Genomic DNA, 24254 nt, shown 5'->3' on the forward strand with positions numbered 1-24254 from the left:
TCTTTTGTGGAAAGAGTTTGAGGCAAAAACTGACAATCCTTGGCTTTTTACAAAACCAGTACACACACACACACAAAAAACCCACTGAGGAAATGCAAGAAGTTGCCCTTATTCCCATTTATAAGATGAAGTACCTGCTTCTTGCCTTCAGTGAGAAGGCTCTGAGGTGGATCAAAAAGGCCTTCACTTCCATACAGTCACTAGTGAGCTGCAATGGAAAACCTCACAGCCCACAGTACTACAGTTGCTCTGTACGTCACCACTGGCCTAAGCGCTGGCTGAGTTTTTCAACCTCCTTTCCCTCTTCTCATCCACTGGATCGCACGGAGATGTACCTTGCATTTTGAAATGAAATTACTGTTGTTTGAAATTTGTTCGTTGGCATGTTAGACCACATATTCTGTATTCTGGGCTGTACTGGAGTGAGACTGTTGCTACCTCACTGAAACATTTAACAAAAAGATGAGATTCTCAAGTAGTAACGGTGAGAAAAATCCAAATTGTGTGGCACATACTTATCTGTGCTTTTAAAGGTAAGTTTCATAGACTGTTTCCCCAGGCACCCTCCATTTATATATTAGTTTCCCATTCCCTGATGCACAATTTGCATTGTAATTTTTAATATTAAGTTACTTGACTAATTGGAACAGAATTAGAAAATCGTGGTCTTAACCAGAGTTCAAGCCCTCCATAAAAAGGGAAACCTCACCTCCCCCAAATAATTTGGATCATATGACCTCGAGAAGGGAAGTGCTGTACTGGAAAAGGCTCTGCCTACAAGGGCTCATTCGAGCACAACGCATCCCCCAGTGCTATGCAGGGCTACGCTTTTCCACGCTGTGGCATCACATACCATAAACAGCTGGTTAATAGGCCAGAGATCAGGTCAAGCAGCTGCCTTTGTACTTGATATCAGAAGTGTGGAGACAGATCACTGCAGTAAATTAGTGAGATACAGGATTAGCAGAGGAACATGAGACAGGAGCCAGTTGCATTGCTGCCTCTGTGGGAGGCCCACAGGCTGTCTTCCAAAGTGCTCTCAGCCACTTCTGAGTTGATACCAACCACATATTGAATAAAATTCCACTCTAGTCTATGATCTGACCCACTGATGGGCTTATTTGATAGCACCAGGCTCAAAACCCTCTCTAAAAGCATTTCTCAGCTAAACAGTGAACCACTGGTAAATATTTTGTTAAGTATCATATTCCAACAAGTTTTCATCCCTCTTACAGTAGTCTAAGCTAATTTTTAGGCCATAATCCAGATCCTGTGCTTACGCACATGTAAGGATGAGACAGGAAAGAACGACTAAAATCAGTATGTAAACTGTCTTCTGCCTCTCCTATCTACAACACACATTGCCACATCACAGAAAAATACCCCACATGATCTGACATGATTGCTCTTGCCCAATTCATATCACTTATTTATTTCCTTCCTGCTGTCTGTTTGTTTGGTTTGGGTTTTTCTGTTGTTTTTTGGGGGGTTGTTTTCTGTTTGGGGTTTTGTTTTTGTTTTGTTTTCAAATAGTTTGACCACTCCAGCATTCTTCTAGGAAATGGACTTTGCGAGAAATGGAAATTCCTCCTTCCTTCCATTTCAAAGCATGCATTGTGTGCCCTTTTATACTCATCCATCTCACCAGCCTCTATCAGTCCTGTTAGTGACTCTTGGGTTGTTTCTGATCACTCCCATAATCCTCAGCTATTTACTTTGCAAGCCCAGATAACTAAAAGCAACCTGACTTCAGTGTCTCTTTCCCAATCCTTTCTCTTCTGTTCTGACTTGATTTGCTCCTCACTGAATCATTAGCCACATAATTGCAAGTGACACAATTTGTAGTGTCAATTTTAGCAAATTCAGTATTAATTTTCAGTGAAAAGAAAAAGGCATTAACTATTTCCTGATATCATCACTGTCTTTACACTTTATGTTTAATAATTGGACCAAACTTCCATTTTGCATAAATTTTAATCTCAAGTTTAGGTTATTTAAAAAAGCTCACAATTTACCCAGATTGTTCCTATCTTTCCTACGTTTTGGAAAAGTGACAGCTTGGGATATTCACTAAGGAGCTCCTATGTCTCCTGAATTCTTCTGTGTTGTCCTGTATCAGCACTGCTAGTAACAGGGCTTAAGCTTTGTACTGAGTTTGCAAGACCTAAGGAATGAGGCTTCTCAGGCCTGCTCTGTCCAAACTTTTCCTGGCCTGACTTTAAGTGATTCAGCTGTGACAGGAATGTCTGTAATTGACCAGGTGTCTATATCTAACTTGTTTTACTTTTGTTTATCTTCATGTTGTACAACCAGTTTCATATCTGCAGTAGTAACAGCAGTTTTTCTGGTAGAATGAGATATTTACAACTAATGACATAGTTTATAGAAATACAGGCTGGGTAGAATATCAGAGGCCTTGAGAAGTGGAAACACAGCACACAGTGCACAGGAATAAGGCATGAGATAAGAGATGGGGCACAGGCTTCGCACTGGAGATGCCACAGCTTATAAACAATTCACTAATGGTCAGTTAAAGAAAAATGCAGTCCTGGAGCAGGACAAAACTGATTTCAAGGGTAACAGAGAACAAAGAAATACTATCTCACATACATAAAGGGGAACATATACAGTAAATTCAAACGAAACCTGGAGCTGCACACCAAGGAAGAAATATGCAAAAGTGTTAGGAAACATTTTTAAGTGACCCCAAGTGGATCCCGGGAAAGGAAGAAGAAACTATCACTGTACACATCATATTTCTCCCTGTGAAGGACACCAGATTTCAACAACTCATTGTACCACTTCCCCTTCTCCCCCTGCAGCAAATGAAACATTGGGACCCAGAGAAGCATAAATGCCAGGAAAATAGGTAGAAATTAAGAAGTATGTGTTACAGTTTTAATTGTTTTTTTACTATTGCAACTTTTTAAATATGAAAAAAACATGTTGCATTTGATTCTTTTTTTATAACAATTAGATTGGACTAATAGCGATTAGAGCTCAAGATTTCAGTTGTACTAAATTCTAGTATTTCCTTTATAATGTGTGCTTCCTCTTACTTATAAAGAAGACTTTGAGCATAACACTTCTTAGTTTTGCTTCCTACCTACCTTATGTGTTAACTCTGAGCTTCCATTCTTGAAGTCCAATAACTATTTCGCTTCCTTCTTCTTCCCAAGGCTGGATAAGTCTATCATCGTGTGGTTACTCTCCAATGCACCTTTCATATCTTTATTCAAATCTCTAGCAGTACAACTCAAAGGTCGAACAGTCTCTCCTCTACTTCCACTCTCCACCTTTTGTACCAAGGCTACTGAAGACCTAGCTGAATAATAGGTTTTTCCAATGCATTCCTTCAGACACAGGTGTCAGGAAAACCCCACAAGGTCCTGTATTGTAAGAAGATTCTGCTGGTTGCTCAAACATAAAAGAAAAATTGATTTCCTGTCTTTATAGTCAACAGTCGGATTCTCCCTTGACACCCCTATGACAGGGTCTTGGATTTTCTTCTTTCCTTCTCTTGCCCAGAGACTTACACAGCAAGACTATCACGATGTATATTCTGGATCCAAGAGCAAAAATGATCAGGGCCACATCAGTACTGTGAAATAGCTTACCAAAATACAATTTATTAGGTCAATTTAATCTCACTTTAAAAAGCTTCCTTTGTTTTATTATTAGGCAACATGTTAATTCAAATACAATTTATTTGCTTCTCTAATTTTCTACATTTTTAAGGTTTTAACAATTATCTGAAAGATTAATTTTTGGCAACAGAACATCCTATTCTGTGGTATGCCCTCCTTTGCAACTCAATTATTATTTTTTCCCACTGCTGTGCTGATACTGTCTTTTTTCCCCAGTTCTAATAATCAACTTTACCAGAAACACCACTGTCACTAGTCCATGGTGGACAGCACTTCTGTTGTTCTTTTTTTTTTTTAACTCTATAGCACAAACTTGTCATTCACCATGTGCTTATCCTAAGCCAACATCATCATAAAGTCTCCCTAACATGCAGAGAAGTTTTCTTTTGCTACTGAACTTTTGTTACATCACAACTGAAGTTAGTTGAAACATTTTCAACTAAAGGAAGTTTAGTCATCTAAACATACTGTCTTTGATGAAGCAAAAATGTTTTCTGGATAAAAAAGTCTAAACTTAGTTTAAGTGATATTACTAATCAGAAAAAGTTTGAGGGAGCTGCAAATACCCTCTCTCACTGTGCACTCCCATGGTCTCTGGGACCATCTGGTACAAAGTCCCTACTCAAGTCCGGTGTGACTGGTGATCTAAACTCTGGTCCTAAATCAGGCAGAACAGGGAGTTGAATAAATGCAGAACAAAAATAAATTTTTAAACCTTAAAAGCTGCCAGATTTAATCAGAAGTAAGAGTGAGTTTGGCAGCGGCAGCTGTTTTCAGCCTCCATCTCCCCTTACACCACCCCCCACCCCCAGTTCTACCATCCACTTTGGTCATGCAAGATAAACCACAGAATTCACTGAAAGTTCTCACTCAGGACAGCCAGGGCTGTAACAGCAAAGACTGAAAACTTTCTGGTAGAGGCATCCAGGAATGATTCCACAATTCTTACTCACAGGGAAGTACCATTAGTACCTACAAGTCCTGAACAGATTGACAAATTTAGAAGTTAAATAGCCCTGTGCTGAATATAGATTCTCACTGCAAAACCACCAAAACCTCACCTTCTTAAGAGCATGACATTTTTCAGAAGCATGGTATCTGGATACTTTCTCTTGCTAATTCGGAGCATATCTTTATATTTATGTTTTTCTGACTTACTGACAGTTATGCAGACCCTCAAAAGCTTTGGTGTGTGTTTTATTCTGTTAATTTTAGCCACATGTTTTTTCTCACCTTTCACTCAGCTTGTCAGCACTGAAATCTATGAATCCACTTCATTTAAAATGTTTGCTTCTCTATATGTACTGCAGACTGTAATCCACCTACACCACTGAGGCAAAGCAGCTTTTTCTCCCCAATGGAAATGCAACCAGTTTCCAGGAATAACCAATCCATTACTAGATAGGTGAGTTCTGGAATGTCAGCATCTAAACTAGCATTACAGACAGAATAAATCAACATTAACACTATTACACACTTTTATATAAGAGGGCTTACAAAAGTATTCTGGGGGTCATCGAAAATTACAGTTCTCTCCCCACTCTTGGTGAAAAGTTACTCTTGTGCAGTTTTGCTTTAAATATAGGGGGAAGGTGGAGAGGGATATGTCAGCATGCAAGAAACTCCAAAAAGCAAACAGAAAAGCACAGTGATAAATAGGGAATTTTGTTTTTACCCCAGCAGAGATTTATCACTGTGAGAGTCTTGGGACTTTGACAAATTTTACAATAATGAGTTGTGTATACAGCCTACAATAACTGACAGAGAACAATATATTCCATCTGCTGGAGATGTCCCGGGAGGCTGACCTTCAAAGTCCGAAAACTTCCACATTTTTATAATTTTTCCCTCCCTAATAAAAAGCATTATGAAACAGCTATTCAGTTCATTTTTAGAAGCATACATTGCAGTGAATAGCTGTTATTTGTAGATGAAACTCAAGCGCATGTAAAAGATTTCAGTTACATTCAAATGTTATTTGTTTTTCTTCTATTTGGATCAGTCTTTCTGACCTGCCACTCACTCTTGCTATCATAAGTAACTACCATCTTGATACCTAAGTGCCTTCTTTAAATCTTACAGGAACATTAAAGATGTCAGAGAGCTCTTACACGTCTTGTCATCCTGATAACAAACCCTACTGCAGGGGAGTATGTACACAATGGTTGACAGAAGTATAGGTAAAGATCAATTTTCAAGACTATAGAGAACAATTATGGCTATAATCTCAGGTGAGGATGAAATCACTGAGGGTTTTAAATCACTACATGAACGTATTAAGCCATACACTCTGGTATGAAAGAGTTCCTCAGTAGAAGTGACAGATATCCATGAAAAGAATATACCGTACTACAGTATCTTCCAGGATCACAGTTATTTTCCAGAATTGTTTTTCTTAAATCCATGTTTGCTTTAGCTGTTCATTTTTAATTTCTTTCTAAATAGCTTCCTCATTTTGAGAGATTTGACTTCAAACAAGGAAACTATTATTGCAGAAGACTTTTGGCCTTCCCATTCCTGCAAGGATAGTCAAGTTCTTAGGGTTACAGAGCACTCTACATTAGTCACACCCAAAACACCATGCATGGTGCAGAACTAAGTCGGGAACTGTTTTCCTTTTAGGTTATCAAGTGTTAGTTTCAGGATTCCATCATTTATGGTATGTAACGATTTAGGTTCTACATTATGCACTATCCAATACATGTTTCTTATTACACATACACAAGTATCTCAGAAACCTTAATGTTGATCATATCTATAGGCTTTATAAGGCTTCCCTTTTCTCAAACCTTCTTCATATAGAAGAGGAAAGCAATTTTGCCTAGCTTTGAAAGATATGCCTACTAAGCAAGTTTTGAGCAAACCAAGAGGATGCTGGGTGGACATGGAGAGATGAACAGGATACCCTAAGAAAAATCTTATTTTCATGGAAAAAGATGTATTCACACAATGCAGTTCCTGAATTAAGGTAAATCTCTCCTTTATCAAGGAAATTTTAACTTAATTTCAGTCCATCTCTGCCCAGAACAAGGAATTTTCTTAGTGGGACTGTTATTATGTTGCCAGGCATTTGTTTCACATCTCCCTACAGTCTCTCTCACATCTGACCAGAGAAGCAGACTAGAAGAGCAGTTTTAAAGCAACAGCTCTGCTCCTCTTAGGTCAGGCCTATAAAAGTGATTTAATTCAACCTTGAAGTTTACCATCATCTCTAAAATATCCAGCCCCCACAACCAATGAATAAAGTATTCCACTATAGCAACACTGAAATAGAAGCTGGCGTGGCCCTTTTCAATTGCCTTTTTTTATTATTATTTTCTCTGCCTTTTCTACTTTCAGCTTTTTAAGAGAGGAAAAATATACCTCCATTTACAGGCTTGAAGCCTAGTACTTCCACTTCCCAAGAATAGAAGCCTATTAATTCTGGCAAGGAGAACTTCACTGAGAGAAATCAGGTTTAAACTTTTGAGAGGTGTCAAGAATGTTCAGTCAATTGAGCAAGCGAGTTAGCCAACTACATTCCTGGAAGCTTTGCAACAGAAGGAATGAATCAGAAAAATCAAATGAAGTGTGACTTACCCCTGACACTGGCTAAGGCAAAACGTGAAAGAAAATGAAAAATAGATAAAACTTAATTGGTAAGGGAATAATATGCATGGCTGTCTCTCAGAACAAGAATAAATTAGACCAGCTATAATAAAAGTACAACAAGAAAACATTTTCAGAAAAAGTGGAAAAAATTCTTTCATTTTCCTCTGTTACCAAGCTGTCAGGCAGAAAAAGATACAGGCTTGTCTTTTCAATCTCTTTCTTCTGATGCACACAGCTTTGCCAGACTAACTATGAACATTTAAGGAACACAGCTTAAGTGAATAAATGTGCACTGGCAGAGTCATGAATACAGACAACAGTCCTCAACATCTTAACTGTCTTCAGTATTGTTACAAGTTACCCAGCACTTTGCTGCTTGTCCATTGCTGACTGATACCACAGTATCAAAAATACACTCCACAAAATCTGCTATTACATGGTCAGCAAGGGAAGCTGCACAGCTCTAATAAACATGCTGAGAATGAACATAGTATTCTGTTAAGAGACATGTAGTTAAAGCAGCAACTTTATTTATAAATCACATCCTTCATCCCTTTTCCCAGAACCCTATAAAAGTGTTGGAAATGCCAAACAACAATTAAAATACCACCGTTGCTGAAAAGCATTCTGACCTCAAAGTGGGAGATACAAGACTTACATAAGATTATAAAACATAAGGAAGAACATGAGGGGTAATGAAAACCTCCATCAGTGGAAGAAAAACTCTTCCTCCCGTAATGGCAGTTCATGGCTATCGGTTGCATGAAGCAGAGGCTTGAAGGTCTTTCTAGCTCCCTGTGGGAGCCAGATGGCCCTACCCCTTACAGACGTGCCTCAACATGCCACAGGTCTCAGATCCCTCCTATTCTACGTGTGACCGACTGCCCTAGCATGGATGACATAGGTTGCATTGACAATACAATCTAGCAACTCTGTAAAGTCAGAGCAACCCAGTGAAACTCCTACCTTTGATTGTGTTGAATACATAAGACACTACATATTCCCTCTGGGGACAAAAATATTTAAAATACTTTTTAGTATAGAAACCATCATGTCAAGACTACAGCCATACTCTCTCCAGGCTGAAATTGTGCATCAGCTTCAATGTCACATAAAAGTAGCAATTTTATACAGAGTTGATGTTCAGGTTTATCAAAGACAGATGAAAACCTAAGTCAAAGCACCACATGATAACATACCTTAGACTAGAGCCAGCATCTCTGGATGCCTCAGTTAACTTGGCACGGCTTTGCATGCCTCTAGGTATGGAACATAACTCCTCAGACTATGAGGAAACAATCTCCCCTTGAGCTAAAGATTTAGCAGATCCAGAGCTAGCACAAGTTTCCCCAACCCCATCAGACAAAGGAAATCAACACAAAGGTGGAAAAATTAGCTTTCCAAAAAAACTCACTTTATAGTAAACAATACTACTTCATACCCACATTTCCACTACAAACTTTATTAAAAAAAACCAAGAATTTTACAAACAAAGCAGTATCTTAGCTCAGCAGTGAAATTCAGCCAGTTTCCAGGTTGAAATACAAGTCACTTATAGCAACACACAATATTTTAAACGAAGCAAGAAAAACCCCACTTATCAAAACCTCTTGGTTGACGTAGGCATAAAAATATTTGGCTGTTCCTATCACAATTTACTTGCACAGTGTTTAAGAGGGTGCTGTAAAAAAGTAAAGATTTTTCCTGTTTTATTTTCCTTCCTTCAGGCTCTGTGTGAGGTAAAGTTTAAAGGTGGGGTAGATCTGAGGAAGCTTTCCATCCACCTCTGAGATAATTCAAAAAAGAGGAATTAACAATATATCCAACATCTTAATAGAGTTAATTTTGGTAAACAAAGAAAGCTCTTTTGATGTTCACACCACATTAATCTGAAGATTTCCTTTAATTTGCGTCCCCCTGTTTTTGTTACGTAATTATCCTTGGTTTGAGGCATCTTGCTTTACTGATTAGTTTAAAATTATTTTTTCATGGAAATTTTCCCTTCATCAGTTCAATTCACTTTAACATTGTCTCTTAGAAAATGCTAACCTGAACATAAGTGAAAGTAAATTACCTCCTGGTTCATCAATGTAGAAAGACACGTCTTTTTTGTCTTCATGTTCATCAATGTGATCATAAGTGATCTGTGGAATAGACAAGGCATTCTCTCCTGGGTTTATTACAGGTGCAGAACCGTTACCACTGCCTAGTTTCCCTTTTCTTTTGTATCTTCTAGCCTGTGGTAGTAGAAATGGGATGATATCAAAAACAGAAAAGTACACAGTGAAGTACACATGTGAACTTCACTATACAGTAAACTCATTTGAGGTTGTATTTTTATTTTTTTAAAGAATGCAATTGAAATTCAGTGAAAGTGTAACAACTTTGGTTAATATTTTCAAAGTGGCTGATTCTGAATTACCAACTTAAATCTGGTAAGAATTTGATTCTCAGGATTAGATGCCTAGCACATTCTGAAAATCAGGTCTCAAGTAATATTTCCTCAAACTGGGTCCAAAACTCAAGGCACCCAAAATACTAATCACTTGAGTAAACAACAGCTTGGCTTAACATCTTTCTAAAGTTCTAATTAAACATAACCACAGACTTTGAATTATGAGCTTCAACTCCAAAGTTGAAGTTCTCCTGATTTTAGAAGTCTAAGAGGCAACCTAATAAACACCCAATAACTGGTACAGAAGAACAAAAAATGAAAGTTTGGATTCAACTGGTTCCAAGCAAGGCTGGTCTCCATTTGCCTTTGTGACCAACATAACAGCCACTCATATACTGACTACGTGGCCTGTGCTGTCTGCCTCCTGGATGCTGCCACCACCTACCTATATAAATACTATTTATTTCCAGTCTTCATGACTACCTACCCTTTGGCTCTAGCCCCACTAGTTCTACTACTCACACACCTCAAAACAGAGGTAAGAGGCATACTTTAATTTGCCTGATGCTCCAGTAACCTACTGACAAGGAGTCAAGATCTAAGGCCACTGCACTCAATTCTGCAAAATACTCTGGCCTCTGATGTGACCGCTAAGCAGTTAGCAGAGATAAACATCAGAGAGAATGAGTATTCGCACATATCAACACAAACTGCTGCAGGCTCAATATATTCACAAATGGGACAATGCTACCTGGTCTAAGTAAATCAATTCTTATTTTATTACGGTCTGCATTCAGTCTTTTGGAATTCAGTCTTCTGTCCAGCTCTGCAGCAATGAAACAAAACCATGCTCGAAATTAATCAAACAAACGGCACGAAAAATGGTAGAAAGGGGCATTTATTGTAGACAGCAGATGCACTACCGTGCATCAAAATGCTTCTAAAGGCAAAGATCATGGGCTTTCATAGCAGGAAAAGAAACTAGGAATTCTCTGGAGAACAAAATGCTACAACATGCACAAGATGATTAATATACATTTAAAATAAGAGGCTAGGTAGAGAAAGAAAGAACTAGTCTCCTTTGACAAGAGAAAATGATCCATTTGTAAGAGATGAAAGAACCATTATTAGGTTCTTGAATTAGGGTTAGCAGTTCACAGGGAAGTTCAGGTTTAATAATATGTTAGGGAAATCCCTCTCACTAGAGAAAACAGAGGGAAAATACTAAGGGCACTAAAAACCGTCTGTTTTTTCCAGCTTTCCCACCATGGATTGCTTGCTGTTCAGCCATACATACTACCCAGCCTTACTTCAGCTTTACCGCTTTCCCCCTGGTTTTTCTGCCTCTAGTTATGAAGAAGCTAGTCTCATGGCAAAGTTACACTCTGCTCCACCCTGAGTAGTTTGCACTGCTGTAACACCAAAATCTATCCAGGCATCCATGCTGATACAGCTTTCTACACATGCTGTGGGGAAATCGTACTGCAATTCTCTGCTGGGCAACAGGCATCAGTGGGATTTCACTGCCTAAAACCAGGCCTCCAACATCACTTTAGAAACCCTGGGTATCTGAGCTAGACCTGCTGCAGACCTGGGCCTTTCCAGAAGGGGTGCTGAAGGCTAGGCAAGCTTGCCAATGAAACTACGTAACTATGTTTAGGCAATCCCACCTATATAGACAAACACTATTCCACTTTACTGCAGCGACAGCTCAGGAATTTGCCTGAATTTCTACACACAACCCCAAATCAAAGTACCGTGGAGAGAAGTACTTGAGCAAGAAAAGCGTAGATACCATCAGCCACATGTCGAATGTGAACATAAATTTTTAAACTTCCTTTCTTCCTATATGAACTACTATGCAGAATGGGAAAGTGCCATCATTGACTTACACTACCCTTTGAGAAGGTAGAGGAGACTTCAAAGGAGATAAAACAATGGAGAATTGGCACCTGTCTGACCACCAGGGCAAATTTAAAATTAGAAGACCTTTGTCCCTCAGGAATATTTTAAGGAAAACTAAACTAATCATGCTGTGGCATGAGGAAAACAATCAAATGTTCCATTACAAATGCTTTTCAGCTCTCCAAATTCTTTGGACACTTCATAAGGATTTTGGCAAGTTATCCCAATCAAATTAAAAGCAAGAACAGATTAGAGCTCTGCCAACTCTCCATTACCTGTTTTCTCAGACTAGGGCTAGATGGCGCTGGTGGTTTTTTGGGATTTTGCAGTGGTGATGTATAGATCTTCCATGTTGCTGTAGAATTGCAGGATTTCTCTGCTGCATAGCACCGCCACAGAGTCTATAATAAAATCCAAAACCAATAATCTGAGTGAACAAGCAGTCACTGTTGTCCTGCAGGACAGGTAAGTCAGATTTTGCTGCAAATCAAACTGACAGCAAAATCTTCAATCAATGTAAACATGCTGCAAAGGGTTCTGACTGCACTCACTGTGCTATACCACACAACACTATGCCTAATAAAATACACTCTCCCCTGTATATAGTTTTGGTGAGTGTAACTTGCACCAGGAAACATACACTCAGCACACAGTGATCTTAAGTACACTCTTTGTAGCGTTCTCCCTAAGAGCTGGGGTCTAACCCTGTCCACAGTAAAAAAAAAACAAACAAACAAAAAAAAAAAAACAAAAAAAAAACACAGCACAAAAACAACCAACCCTTATAAAAGGGAATCCCCACAAGCACCATAGAATACTGCAGTTTCCCTTTTTCTGCAGTGTGCCACATTTTAGTATTTGTGCACCATGCTATTGCATTTTTTATATTATCATATAGAACATTATGCTGGGACGTTTTTCTAAACTGAAGTGTGTGTATACATGTATATGTATACACATTCATCACCTCAGGATTTGGCAGAGGCACAGGACCTAAGGGAATATAAAAAGTTAGGAATTAAGAGCATAACAAAGATTTTTTTACTATTTTGCCAAATAGACTCATTGCATCCAGTTAGTGTCATTATGTCTGTGAATATCACAGGTTAGTAAAGCCTCCTATGCTCACTCATAAGAGAGGGGACAGGCAGTTACCTAATTCTCTCTAGTGAATGAAGTGGATCAAAAAGACAAAGTGGTTAAACACAAGTTATAGATTTATAATAAAGTCTAGTAACTCTGATTCTCAGTGCTTTAACTGCTAGGTCACACTCCCTCTCCAATACTCTCCTAAGCATTTTACTGTTAGGGGCCTTACCTGAATTAGAGAAGCTGCAGCTGGGATTTGTCTGTTGAAATGCTTCTGACGTTGCTTCTGCTGTACTTTCAGGGCAAAACCAGACCCCAGAATACCCTAAATATAGCCAAAATTACTAGTCAGGCTCCAATATGGCTTCACATGCCTAAACTTAGCATATGAAAACAGACATTTTATAAAATACTTCCCTAGAAAAAGAAAAGTTCTGAATTTTCAGATGTCCACAGTGACAGAATTCTATTTATTTGAACAAATAAATCTGAAATTGAGCACATTCATATTGGCATCACGTAATGTCAATAAACAGCCTGTGTTTATTGCTGTTATCTACAGGTAACATTAGTCAGAGACGTTCACAAAGACGGTCACGTTCCAAAGGCGACCCTACACAATAGTGGGAAAAGCAAATGCCAATGTCACGTGACTGATCCACAGCTATTCTTTGCACTTATTTTTAATTCCTTGCCACAAAAAAAGGCCACAACTAAAGCCAGAATCCAATTTGATTTTCCAGGCAAATTGAGCAAAGAAGCCAAAGATATGCTTTATAATTTCAGCATTTCTGTTAAAACTGATAGTTACTGAAGGAATACTTTGTCTTTTCTAACTGTTTTGATGATGATGTCTTTATTTTCCCCCCATTCATTTATTTGGAGATCCAAAAAGCGCAAAGATGCTTTATAGTACCATGTAGGAAAGCAGATGCAGTTTCCTAGACCTCTGCTTCATGGCAGCGTTCCTCTCCTCACAGGACCCCAAACTGTTCTTATATAATCACAAAATAGCAGAAACAAAGGAAGTTTCACCTCTGGCACCGACATGCCGATAAAAAACCCTCTCTTTCTCTTTACCTCACAGAATAGCTTCAGTTCTCCGAGTAGTAAAAATTATTCTTACCTCCTTTCTAGGCCACATGTCTCTAAAATGACTGCAGTAAAGATACAGCAGTTTCACTGTGTGCGTGCACAGACACACAAACATACACTTGAGGATGTGTGCATCCACATTCTGAAGCAACACCCAACCCCATTATTTCCTATCAAATGCACTAATTTAAAACTAGCTAATTGTGAGCCCAGGTCAGACAGACACTTTAATAAAGTGATCCAAGTTCTACTTACCGCTGGCAGAGCAAAGAAAGATATAGCAAATACTGAAAAACAGGAAGCTATTGTCTTCCCAATCCATGTCTGGGGAACTTTGTCTCCATAACCAATTGTTGTGACTGTTACCTAGGCCAGAAACAAACATCTAATTCACCGCAATGCAGTACCTTTTTTCCCCAAAAGCAGGAAAGAAGAAAGAAAAAAAAAAAAAGTAGGGAAGTATAAGGAGATACATATGGATCAGTGCTTGGATTTTTGCATAAGTAAACCACAGGAGTACGCTAAACATCACTGCAGATTTATCCTGGTTTTACATTCTCCAACAGGCATTCATAACTGGCCATTGTTTTGGATGCAACAGTAGTCTGGACTCAGGATGACCATTCTCAGTTTGTAGCTGGCTGCTTCCACCTTCCCAAAACTGCAAGGATTGGCCCTGTGGGCTATAAGCCTATGGTTTCCAGTTTTTCTGCATTTGCTTTTAAAGTGTAGTTCCACAGAGTTGAGAAGGCGGCCTTGAAAGCACCAACTCGCACACAACCAACACACATACATCTGCCAAGCTCTGCAGTCAGGCAGAGACACTTGCTGCAGCAGGGTAAGCTGTGCCCTGTGCTGGCAGGAAGGAAAGGGGACAGAACTAACACCATCCCAGCTGAATCTCCATAGCAAGAGGAAGAACACACAACCATTCCAGGACATGTTATCTGCCACAGTAAATATGCCAGTAGACCAAGAGCTAAATACAGCTGAGCTCTGTGCTCAGCCTTTTTCCCTCCCCCCACAAATACAGTTCTTTGCCACTCAAAATTGTGTTTAAGCCATCGGATGCATCATATTACTGTACCTGCATCTGCTCATTGCTTATCAGGGTGCAGCAAGGGCCAGGTACTTCCTAAGGGATGGGGAGCCCAGAATCAAGGGAGATTACACAGCCAGCAGGGCAGTGCCTCCCCAGTCAGGACGCAGTCCCACAGCACCCAAGCAAAACAGATGCAGGAAGAGCAGCCAGGTCCAACCAAGAGTCCAGATTAAAAGGCAATATCACAGCAAAGAGGCAGGTCCAACATCAAGCCAGGAAGCCCATAGCTTGAAGTCAGGATCAAGGGATTCCATAGCCAGACATAGCTGCAGCTGAGCTAGAGACCACCTCTCCTCCAGCCAAGTGCTGAGCTTAAATAGAGCCCCTGGGTGTGGGTGGGGGCCACAGGTGATGCTGGTCAGGGTCATTAGACCAATTAGTCCCCTCAGGGCCGTGACAACAGCTTCCCCTCTCAGCAAGGCTTGTCCTCACCATGTCTGGGATCAGGGACTTGCTGTAGAGGGACTAAATCACTGTGGGAGTGTCAGGCCACCCCCAAAAAGCCACAGAGGCAAGGAGGGCCTGACTGGGACAGAGGTTCCTGATGAGCCCCAGCAGGCTGGCAGAGAATTCATTAGGAGCCCAGTGGTCAGTAAAGGGTTGATGCTGTGGGGGAATCAGAGTCCAGGTGAAGGCTGGTCCATCAGAAGGGTTCGTAAAGTAACAAGGGCCAGCTGCTCCCCAATGGAAGGTGATCCCAAGGAGGGATCCCAAGGCCAGTCAAGGGAATCCCACAGCTGGCCAAACAGGGGCCTCACTACACTGGGTCCAGCCCCACAGCAGGATAGACTCACAAGCAGTGGCCATGTCCAACAAAGAGTCTAAACCATACAGGAATATCAAGATGATGAGGTAAGATGGAGGTTGAGTATGGAAGTCAGCCCATAGGTTGACCTCCAGATCATCAGACCATGTCTGAGCTGGGGACCAGCTCTCCTCCAGCACAGCTCAAGCAAGATATAAGTACTCAGGGCTAAGCCTAAATAGAGGCCTGGGCCGTGGGTGTTGGAGGTGGCCCCAGGTGTTGCTGGTCAGAGCCATTAAGGCTTTTTAGCATACTCAGAGCCCTAACGCTGCCAAAAAGACGACTTGCACCCCTGAGAAGTGGAAAGCTTCTGGTGAGGAAATGAAGAATTCTGTCACCAATACCAACCACTGGGGAGAGCTTTAAATAGAAAAAATGTACTTCTATTTGGGAGCACCAGCCCTAAGCCCAGTCCCACTCCCTTCACTTTGCCTTGAATGGTAGTAGAAATACAGCCAAAACAGACTTAAAAGAATATGTAAATTTACACTGACTACAAAAGAGGATGTGGAAATACTGCCTTTTATGGGAAAAGTTGCTGACAAATACTTAGATATTATGCAAAAATAGGCTTCTCAGAAGAAACTATCAGCAATAAAGGCATGGGAAGAATATACTTTCTCCTCCTCTCAGAGCAGTTCTACAGAGAGCTGGAAGGAAGATTTGCAGGGAAAAAATGACCAACTACTATCAAACTGAGTTTTTCCAAGTTCAAAAAAAATCAGGCTTGTGCTTATTCATCATGAATTTCTCACTTGATGAAGTCAACTTTGTAGTATCTATATCCTCTAATGAATATTGTTATTTTGAACTGCAAACTGCTCTCAGCAGGCGCTCTGTCTTGCCAAGTGTTTGTCCAGATTTAATGTGGCTTGCCCATGAAGTGACTCAGGGGCTATGTACTACCAGCAGTACAAACAGATGAGTTTGCCAGCCCCCAAAATTAAACCAGACCCCCCAAAATTCAACTTTGAAATGCAGTATGTGTTAGTGGAGAGTGAAGGAAGTTAAAGTAGTGTTTCTTTAACGGCACTTCAGCTCCTCAGTGCACCCAGATGACCCCTTAAAGTCTGGGATTTTTCCTTCCTTTTCCTCTCTTTTTTCTTATGAAAGGCTTCTTGTTTTTTTGTGGTTGGTTTTTTTTTTTTTTTTGGAGTTCTCCGGCACTCAGGACTTAAAAACAAACTGCAGTAATGTTGAGCTGCCTTAGCGTTACTATGGAAGACAGCATGAAAGCTGTAACCACAGAAAAGATGATTTTCCATCTCTACAGCAGGCATTTGGCTGGCAGATTCTGCAGGTGCCTGAACATGTCTCAGAAAGTTTCTCCCTGGCTACCTTAAGAGGGTTCCTTCTTGGTAATCTAATTAGTGCATTGAAGTATGTGGAAAGGATTATAAATAATGTAATTCTCTGGCTTTTTTAATCACAAGCAGAATCTTTTTCTACTTGTATATCCGAAAGTTATTAGTTATCTGCTTAGAGAAAGTTTAATAACTAGGCTTTGGAAAATGACACCTCCTTTGTAACACAGATTTACTATGACACATTCCAGCTGGTATGCACATGCTCGAATACAGGCTCTGAAAACATATATGTACACTTCAAAAAAGGAAGAATTCTAATTTAGTAGAAGTCAACAGAGCTTCTCACATGCTTGAAGATAGGCAGGTGTCCTGAAGTTTGAAGAGTCAGAACTGCACACCTCAAAAACCATATTAAATATAAAGAGGTTCAAACTGCTACCTCTGGCATGGAAATTTACTACTGGAAATTCTGAGCAATTGATCCCAAGTACCTCTGCCAGTTAACACCAATTTACTGGAGCGACTATTTAACTCAAGTTCAATGGTACAGAATAGTCCAGTTTGCAGCAAAACCAATAAGCATTACCAACAGCAAGAGACGAGCATGGAAGGGCCAACAGAAGAGAAGCCTCCTACATGCCGTTCTTCTTTTCTTAAGAAAAAATACCCGGAAAGGACAGAAAAACTGCTGTGACATGGGTTGCAATTCTGGCAGACTGACAGTGCTGTTGGAAATGCTTTTGCATGTGTTCTAACATGCTACAAGTTCTGAAAGTGGCTTCGTATAAAATACCACAAGCCTTTGATATGTCTTTGCAGTTTAATCTGTGTGCCTGCCAAATCTAGGTGAAACAACCTTGCATTTAACTGGAGCGGGCGAATGTAGTTAGCATTTAATTCCAACTCTCATTCATTCTTTATTTTCCCTTTTCTTCATATTTAAACCTTTCAGGTCATTTGTATCAAGTTCAGCAAGCTTGCACTTTCTACTCAAAGTAAAATGTTACCCATAATACACTCTGTGGTTTTTGTCAGACACATAAGATTTTCAAATACTTGCTACCAAGACTTTTTTCCTATGGTTCAGTTTTGAAAGGCAAAAGTGAAATCAAATTTCACTCCCTAGTAACTCCACATCTGTGTTTCTATGTTACAGAAGATTTGAAAAGAAAAAGAAACTGATTCACTTTGTCCTTTGTCACTGTTCCCAGCTGTGAACTGCACCTGCACCGTGACTCACTAATGCTGAGGAGGCCTAGAAGTCTGAAAAGCTTAAACAACAATTTAAACAGTGTTCTTCATGTGCCTCACACAGCTAGAGAAAGACAAAGCTGATTTTATCTTGCTATTACACAAAACAAGTCAAGTTTTGGAAAACAACAACAAAACCCATTGAACACTTTGTAAGGCATATACATACACTTTGAAATACAGATTCCAAGTCATCTATCTCCACAAGGTAAAGTAATGCACATTTTAAACTTATCTGTTGGTCTTCATAACTGAACTCCTTTTAAATTCCTTAAGTCAAAAATACTAAGAAAATATGCTTATATAAACACATCCTGACTTTTTTGACCTTAATTTTTCACTCTTTACTCAAATCAATGCTGTAGCTTCTAGCATTTAAAAATATTTTGTAATCCATATCTAAACATTCAATGCAATAAAGCAAGCTCTGGATAACTATAGCTAAAAAAATAAAAAAGAAGAAAAGGTAGAAGAAGTACACTGACTTCACATGGAAGTTTTGTCACATGCAGGAATAACCCATGCATGAATATATATGGGCAGAACCGGATGCTAAAAACCATAGCTAGTTCCCAAACTGATTGCTGAAAATCCTTTTTCGTTTTCCGCTGTTTGATAAGGGGTTCTTCCTCCCTCCCATTCAGGTCTGAATTTGGGCATTTCTGGCCTTTTGCAGTTACAGGCCCAGGAATTACTTTATGAAACACCAAAGACATTGTCCAGAGCAAACGTGAATCACCATCCTTTAACGATTATGTATTAAATTAAGACCTCCTTATTAATAAACTATATGCTTTCAATTTCTTTCACTGGTGTCATTTTAATTCACATGGTGCTACAAACCTCTTTGGAACTTCACTACACTAGAAAAATGTATGAGATATTTCTCATAGATTTAGCTGAACTAGCGCAAACTTTTATGGGAGCCCCTAATACTGCTGAACTTCCCACAAGCAGCCCCACTTTTAATTAGATGTACCTCACAGACTATTCAGCTAGACCATTAGTAAAAACAGAAACAGTAGCTGTGTTCCACTGTGTTCAGTCATTTGAACACTGGTATTTGAGCTGAACTGCTCAAATAATAGTAGAATAAGTGAGCCTGTGTACTGGTTTGTTTTCTTACAGTAGATGTGGGGTATCTTTCATAACGTCAATTACATCCTAATTGTTTTACTTTTGGTTTTAAAATATAGCACAATCTGTGCTTCTGGGACATTTATTCTTTTCTTCCACTAGCTAGAGGTTATCTCATGTCTATAACCATGAGGTTTTATGTTCTGAAAATGTTATCATCTGTCTATTGAGGACTTTAACAAGTGATTGTTGTATGGGCTAGTTAACGGTTTCCTTTCTTCCCAGCACATTAGATAATCAGGTTCATCTGGCCATTTAGTGGATTTTTCTTTTTTACTAGATTCTTCTTGGTTTGTATTGTTTTGCACAGCCATAGGTTATACTCTGCAAATGAAATGAATACCTGACAACCCAATGACAGGAATTTAATGTTTAAAAGATTTTTATACTGAACCACTTTAAAAGTGGTAACTCAGGCTACGTGTAATATAATCTATATTTCTGTATACTTCATTGAAGTAGAGGCTTACGCAGCATCTAAGTTAAGCATTAGAAACATATATCTATTAGGAACTTTTTGTCTGCCTTCCCAGACTTACTCACCAGTTTATTTGGATGCAGATAAACAATCTGTTTATGGCCCAATAACTATATTGGCATTTTTCAAGTCTATCATCTAAGAACAAATCCACTTTATTGTGTTTCAAATCACTCTTGAAATATATCCTTCTCTCTCTGGAAGTTGGTGGCTTTGCATCTGTTCTAGTCCTCTCATTTTTCTCTGTCACTAACACTGATGTGATGGATCTCCTTGGGTTTGTTATAATGAGACAGCCAACTCATAAAATATATGAGGTTCTCTCGTGGGGAAGAGGGACCATGAGAGAAGGGATGGTTCGTGCAACAGCTAATAAGGAAGGAAAGCATGAGTCACAGTGAGAAACATGATGAGAAGAGCCATACGAATGGAGTATAGAAACAATCTGTTCTCTTATTCTCTTCATAGCTATCTATTCCTTTTTCAACTGATTCTGGGCATGCACACAATAATCACCACAAATACTCTCAAAATCCCAGTTTCCCCTTAATGGTATTTTTTTCTTCATTTCACCAAAGATTTGCACTGACCCTGACTTATGATTGATATCCAAAGTAGCTGATGAATCTGTGAAGCTTTGCCAGCTGCTTTTGATGGAGGTATTTATCTTTACAGTGTAAATCATGGAATTACTAAAAAAAAACGGAATCTGTAACCTGCATCAAGGTCTGCATTATTACTGAGAGAGTGAGCTTTACACAAAAAGATCCAAAAAAATAAAGTCATTAACCCAACTTCCACAAATAGAATATACTTTTAAAGTTATGCACCTTTTGCAGATAACTAAGTAGAATTTAAAAGAAGTGGTATAGGTTTTGGAGGGTATTTATACTCTTTTTGAAATGTGGATTTCAATGTGGACTTCAATGTGGACTTTTTGTATCTGTAAAGATTCAATGTCCTTTGCTAAGGACTTGCTATCATGCTTGCACAATAAAGTTTAATACCAAAATAATTTAATTGCATTTATTATATTTATACCAGTATCACTTTTAAAAGGTTGTTGAGCTTCCCTACAGAAATATGTTTTGCAAAGAAAGAAATGCCAGATTTTTTAAGAAGATCACAACTTCAACAGAAAATCTTGTTTGCACGTGCATTTTGTTGGTAAAGACTTACCACACCCCACCAAAGCGCATCAGCATAGCTGGAGAAACCTGTCTTTCCATCCTCATCAACTGCATCCTTCTCAGCAAGATAAACAAAGTAGGATGAAAAAATTAATCCCAAGAATCCAATGTACAACGTGGTTATGAGTTCCTATTAAAAGAGAAAGCAAAGAAGTGCATAAGGTTTACATCATATATATTCTATCATTGTAAAACATTGTAAATATCTGGGGGTTTTTTGCATCACAGTAGAAAAATTAGTAAGTTACATTTCAGGTATGAAATTTGCTTCCAGTAAAACAGGTAGTTCAGTGACTTTTTTTCTATTCATATCAGACTAAAGGATTCAAGAAGCCATCATTTATACAAGATCATTTGGACAGCTAAATGTAGGGTGGGACATCTCTCTTGTTTTATGTCTTGTGAATGGGAATCATTCCATTTAACTGTATGCTCAAAATACCAAATGTTAGTACATTTTAAAAAAAGTAAAACAGCTTTAGAAATGCACTTTATGAACAGTACGCTAAAATAACAGTTAAGAAATAACAACCATGTCTTCTGGTTATGACCATATCTAAGCAATGAACTTGTGTATCTGATATTTAAATTGCTTAAGACTGAATATTGATGCCTTAACAGTTTTATGTTAAGATAAAATAAAATCTTAAGATAAAATATTAGGTAGGTGTAAACTCTACTTCAGTCCTGAAAAACAAAGACTGAAGCTAGGACAGTTCATTAGAAGGGACTTTTGTTCAGGCATGGTACAGTGCTTGTGGATGTACCAGTTCCTCTATAGATTTTTGGATAGGAAAGTTGTATCAGAACTGATGTGACTTAGATACAGGATTGTTATTTTCTTCAGGAAAAATGTGCTTGCGCATTTAAACAAGCCAAAATGTGTGGAATGTGTGGTGTCACAGATGCAAAAATGTGTAAAGCTTATAAAAGCAGTGCTATATTGTAATCAAATGAGATATTCACCTACCCCTCAGGAAAATGCAATACCTAGTTATGAGGGAAAATAGCTTATTTTAATTACTTAAAATTTACAGTGCTTCAATAGTTAACACATATTATTCCTTTATTTCTTTGCACATATTTAGCCATCTTTATTATGAAACATTGTAGCACTACATCTTCATTGGCATCTTCCTTAAATTCTTGACAGAGTTATATTTCTTTCCTTGAATCCAAACCAATACAGGAATTAAAATACTCCCATAAGATAAATTTAAAATTAAAACCTGTCTAAGAAGGATTGCCTCTACTTATAAAGTATGTATATAAGGTTTTCACAGATTTTCTCTAACACTCTACCCACGTTTCTTAAACCTTTTGTGAGGGAAGGTTCAGGTTTTATCATCAAACTTCCTTCAGATTTTTTTTTTTATTTCTTTCTTTTCATTTCCGTATAAGAGCTTTCTGGGGAAATGTAGCCCTGGTAGCTAGTAACTGCATTCAGCAGCAGGAACTATACTCTTCCTTCTGCTATAGCACTAATTAAAATCTAGGTTCAGCAAGTTTTTAAGCAATCTTGGCACAAAGCAAAGTAGGTGTTTTTTCTCTAATCATTTAATAATGACCTGAATAATGAATTTTGATGGTATTCAGTTTTGCCCATGGGCAAGTCTTTTAATCTAAGCCTTAACTTTTTGCAGGCCTGTTTGCTAAACAAGACAGCTGAAAGAGGAAATAAAACTTGGGGTTTCAATAGTTCAGATTTCTATGCTGGTCACCATTCTTTTCTCTTTTTCTCTAATGATAATGGTACACTGTGTACTTGTAGATATGACTTCATTGCTCTGAGAAGTTCCTTGTGTTTACATTTATAGTTGACTATTTGCATTTCTCTAATTTTTCACAACTTTTTGGTTTGCCTACACAATATTTTTTCAATGCAAGGCGAAACTGTTTAACACCTGCGACTGCAAGTTCAGTGATCCATAGAAAACTACAACAGAAATGGAGACTAATTCTTGTTGCCTGCTTACAAAGAAAACACTCTGCTTTCATCTCTAGTAGATTTGTGACTTCCTTCCACATCAACAGAAATCTTTTAGTTACACTTGGCATGTTGCTTACATTTCAGATATTAATAGGTTTTGCACATTATTGAGGAATGGCCATGACTGCTTTCTTTTAATTTTGTCTCAGAGGACAGAATTAGAGAGTGGATGATAATTGGAATACTTCTGTGTTAAGTGCTGACTTTTGAGAAGCAGGCAGAAAAATATGCTTTCCAGAAGTGTTATGCATAGTCTTATGAGATCCTTTCAAAGTGGTTGAAATACCAACAGAACTATTCGGCTTATTTCACCACTGGCACCTCTCAGCTCCAGTCCTATTCATCTAAAGACTGAACTCTTTTTAAGTAAAGCCCAGATGAAAATGTAATTGCCTTAGACTTATTCTAAATGTCACTCCATGTTACATAGGTATGGAGAATACAAAATACTACATGCCTACGTTTAATTATTAAGAACAATAGCAGCAATCTAATACATATTGCATTTAAGACAGCACGCAGAAGATTTTAAAAAATACATGCTTCAAGAAATACGGATAGATTTGTGTCTACCAATGTCAAATAGTATGAATTGATACATGATCTCAAAGCAAAGAGCATTTTGGAGAAATCAGGCTTTAAGACTTCACATTTATATGATTTTTTAGTAGACAAGAGCTTAAGAATAAAGAGTGCTGCCTAATACAAATGACTGTTTTCAGCGTGGACTTTCAGATACATATATGCAAAGGAAACAGCAAGAACAAAAAAGAAATATGCACAAAGGTAAATTTGGATATTGAGAGACTTGAGTCAACACATTTTTTTAACTTAGACAGATTTATATTTTCAGTTACAATAAGGACCACACAATATAAAATTCAACATTTAGGAAAAATACAAGACAACCCCAAATCCGCAATTTATCAGTAACTCCGTCCTCAAAGCAGTAGAAGACCTCACAAAGCAAGGTGAGGAATAAGTAAAACTAATTGAGAGGCTTACAAGCTGGAGCTGGATTGGCTAACTCAGTTTTTCAGTAAGCTGCATGATTTTTCCATGTCTTTCCATCACCACATGTGATACTGACTCATATTTTGTTGCTTTTGGCAAGAAATGCTTGCATAAGCTCAACCTGCTGAAAATAGAAGAGCATCCTAGCCAAATCGGGCCTAAGTGAGCTAATACAGCTATATGTAAAATTCCAAAACACATGGAAATCATTGGTGACAACTTTAGTAAGCTCTTCTGGGCCCACAGAGGTCCAAGTGC

General features: G+C 38.6%; 1 protein-coding gene across 1 annotated transcript in view; it reads right to left on the reverse strand.

The window, feature by feature from the left end:
• Positions 1-24254, reverse strand: part of LOC142087860 (potassium voltage-gated channel subfamily KQT member 1-like) — a 511647-nt gene that overhangs the window by 424930 nt on the left and 62463 nt on the right. Inside the window, exons 7-11 of the mRNA XM_075162580.1 lie at positions 20982-21122; positions 13978-14088; positions 12857-12952; positions 11814-11939; positions 9313-9475 (exon numbers count right to left, since the gene is read on the reverse strand). Coding sequence (XP_075018681.1) covers positions 9313-9475; positions 11814-11939; positions 12857-12952; positions 13978-14088; positions 20982-21122 — 637 coding nt within the window. The remainder of the gene's footprint in view (positions 1-9312; positions 9476-11813; positions 11940-12856; positions 12953-13977; positions 14089-20981; positions 21123-24254) is intronic.

This window comes from Calonectris borealis, chromosome 1 (assembly GCF_964195595.1).
Source record: "Calonectris borealis chromosome 1, bCalBor7.hap1.2, whole genome shotgun sequence".
NCBI classification, from domain to species: Eukaryota; Metazoa; Chordata; class Aves; order Procellariiformes; family Procellariidae; genus Calonectris; species Calonectris borealis.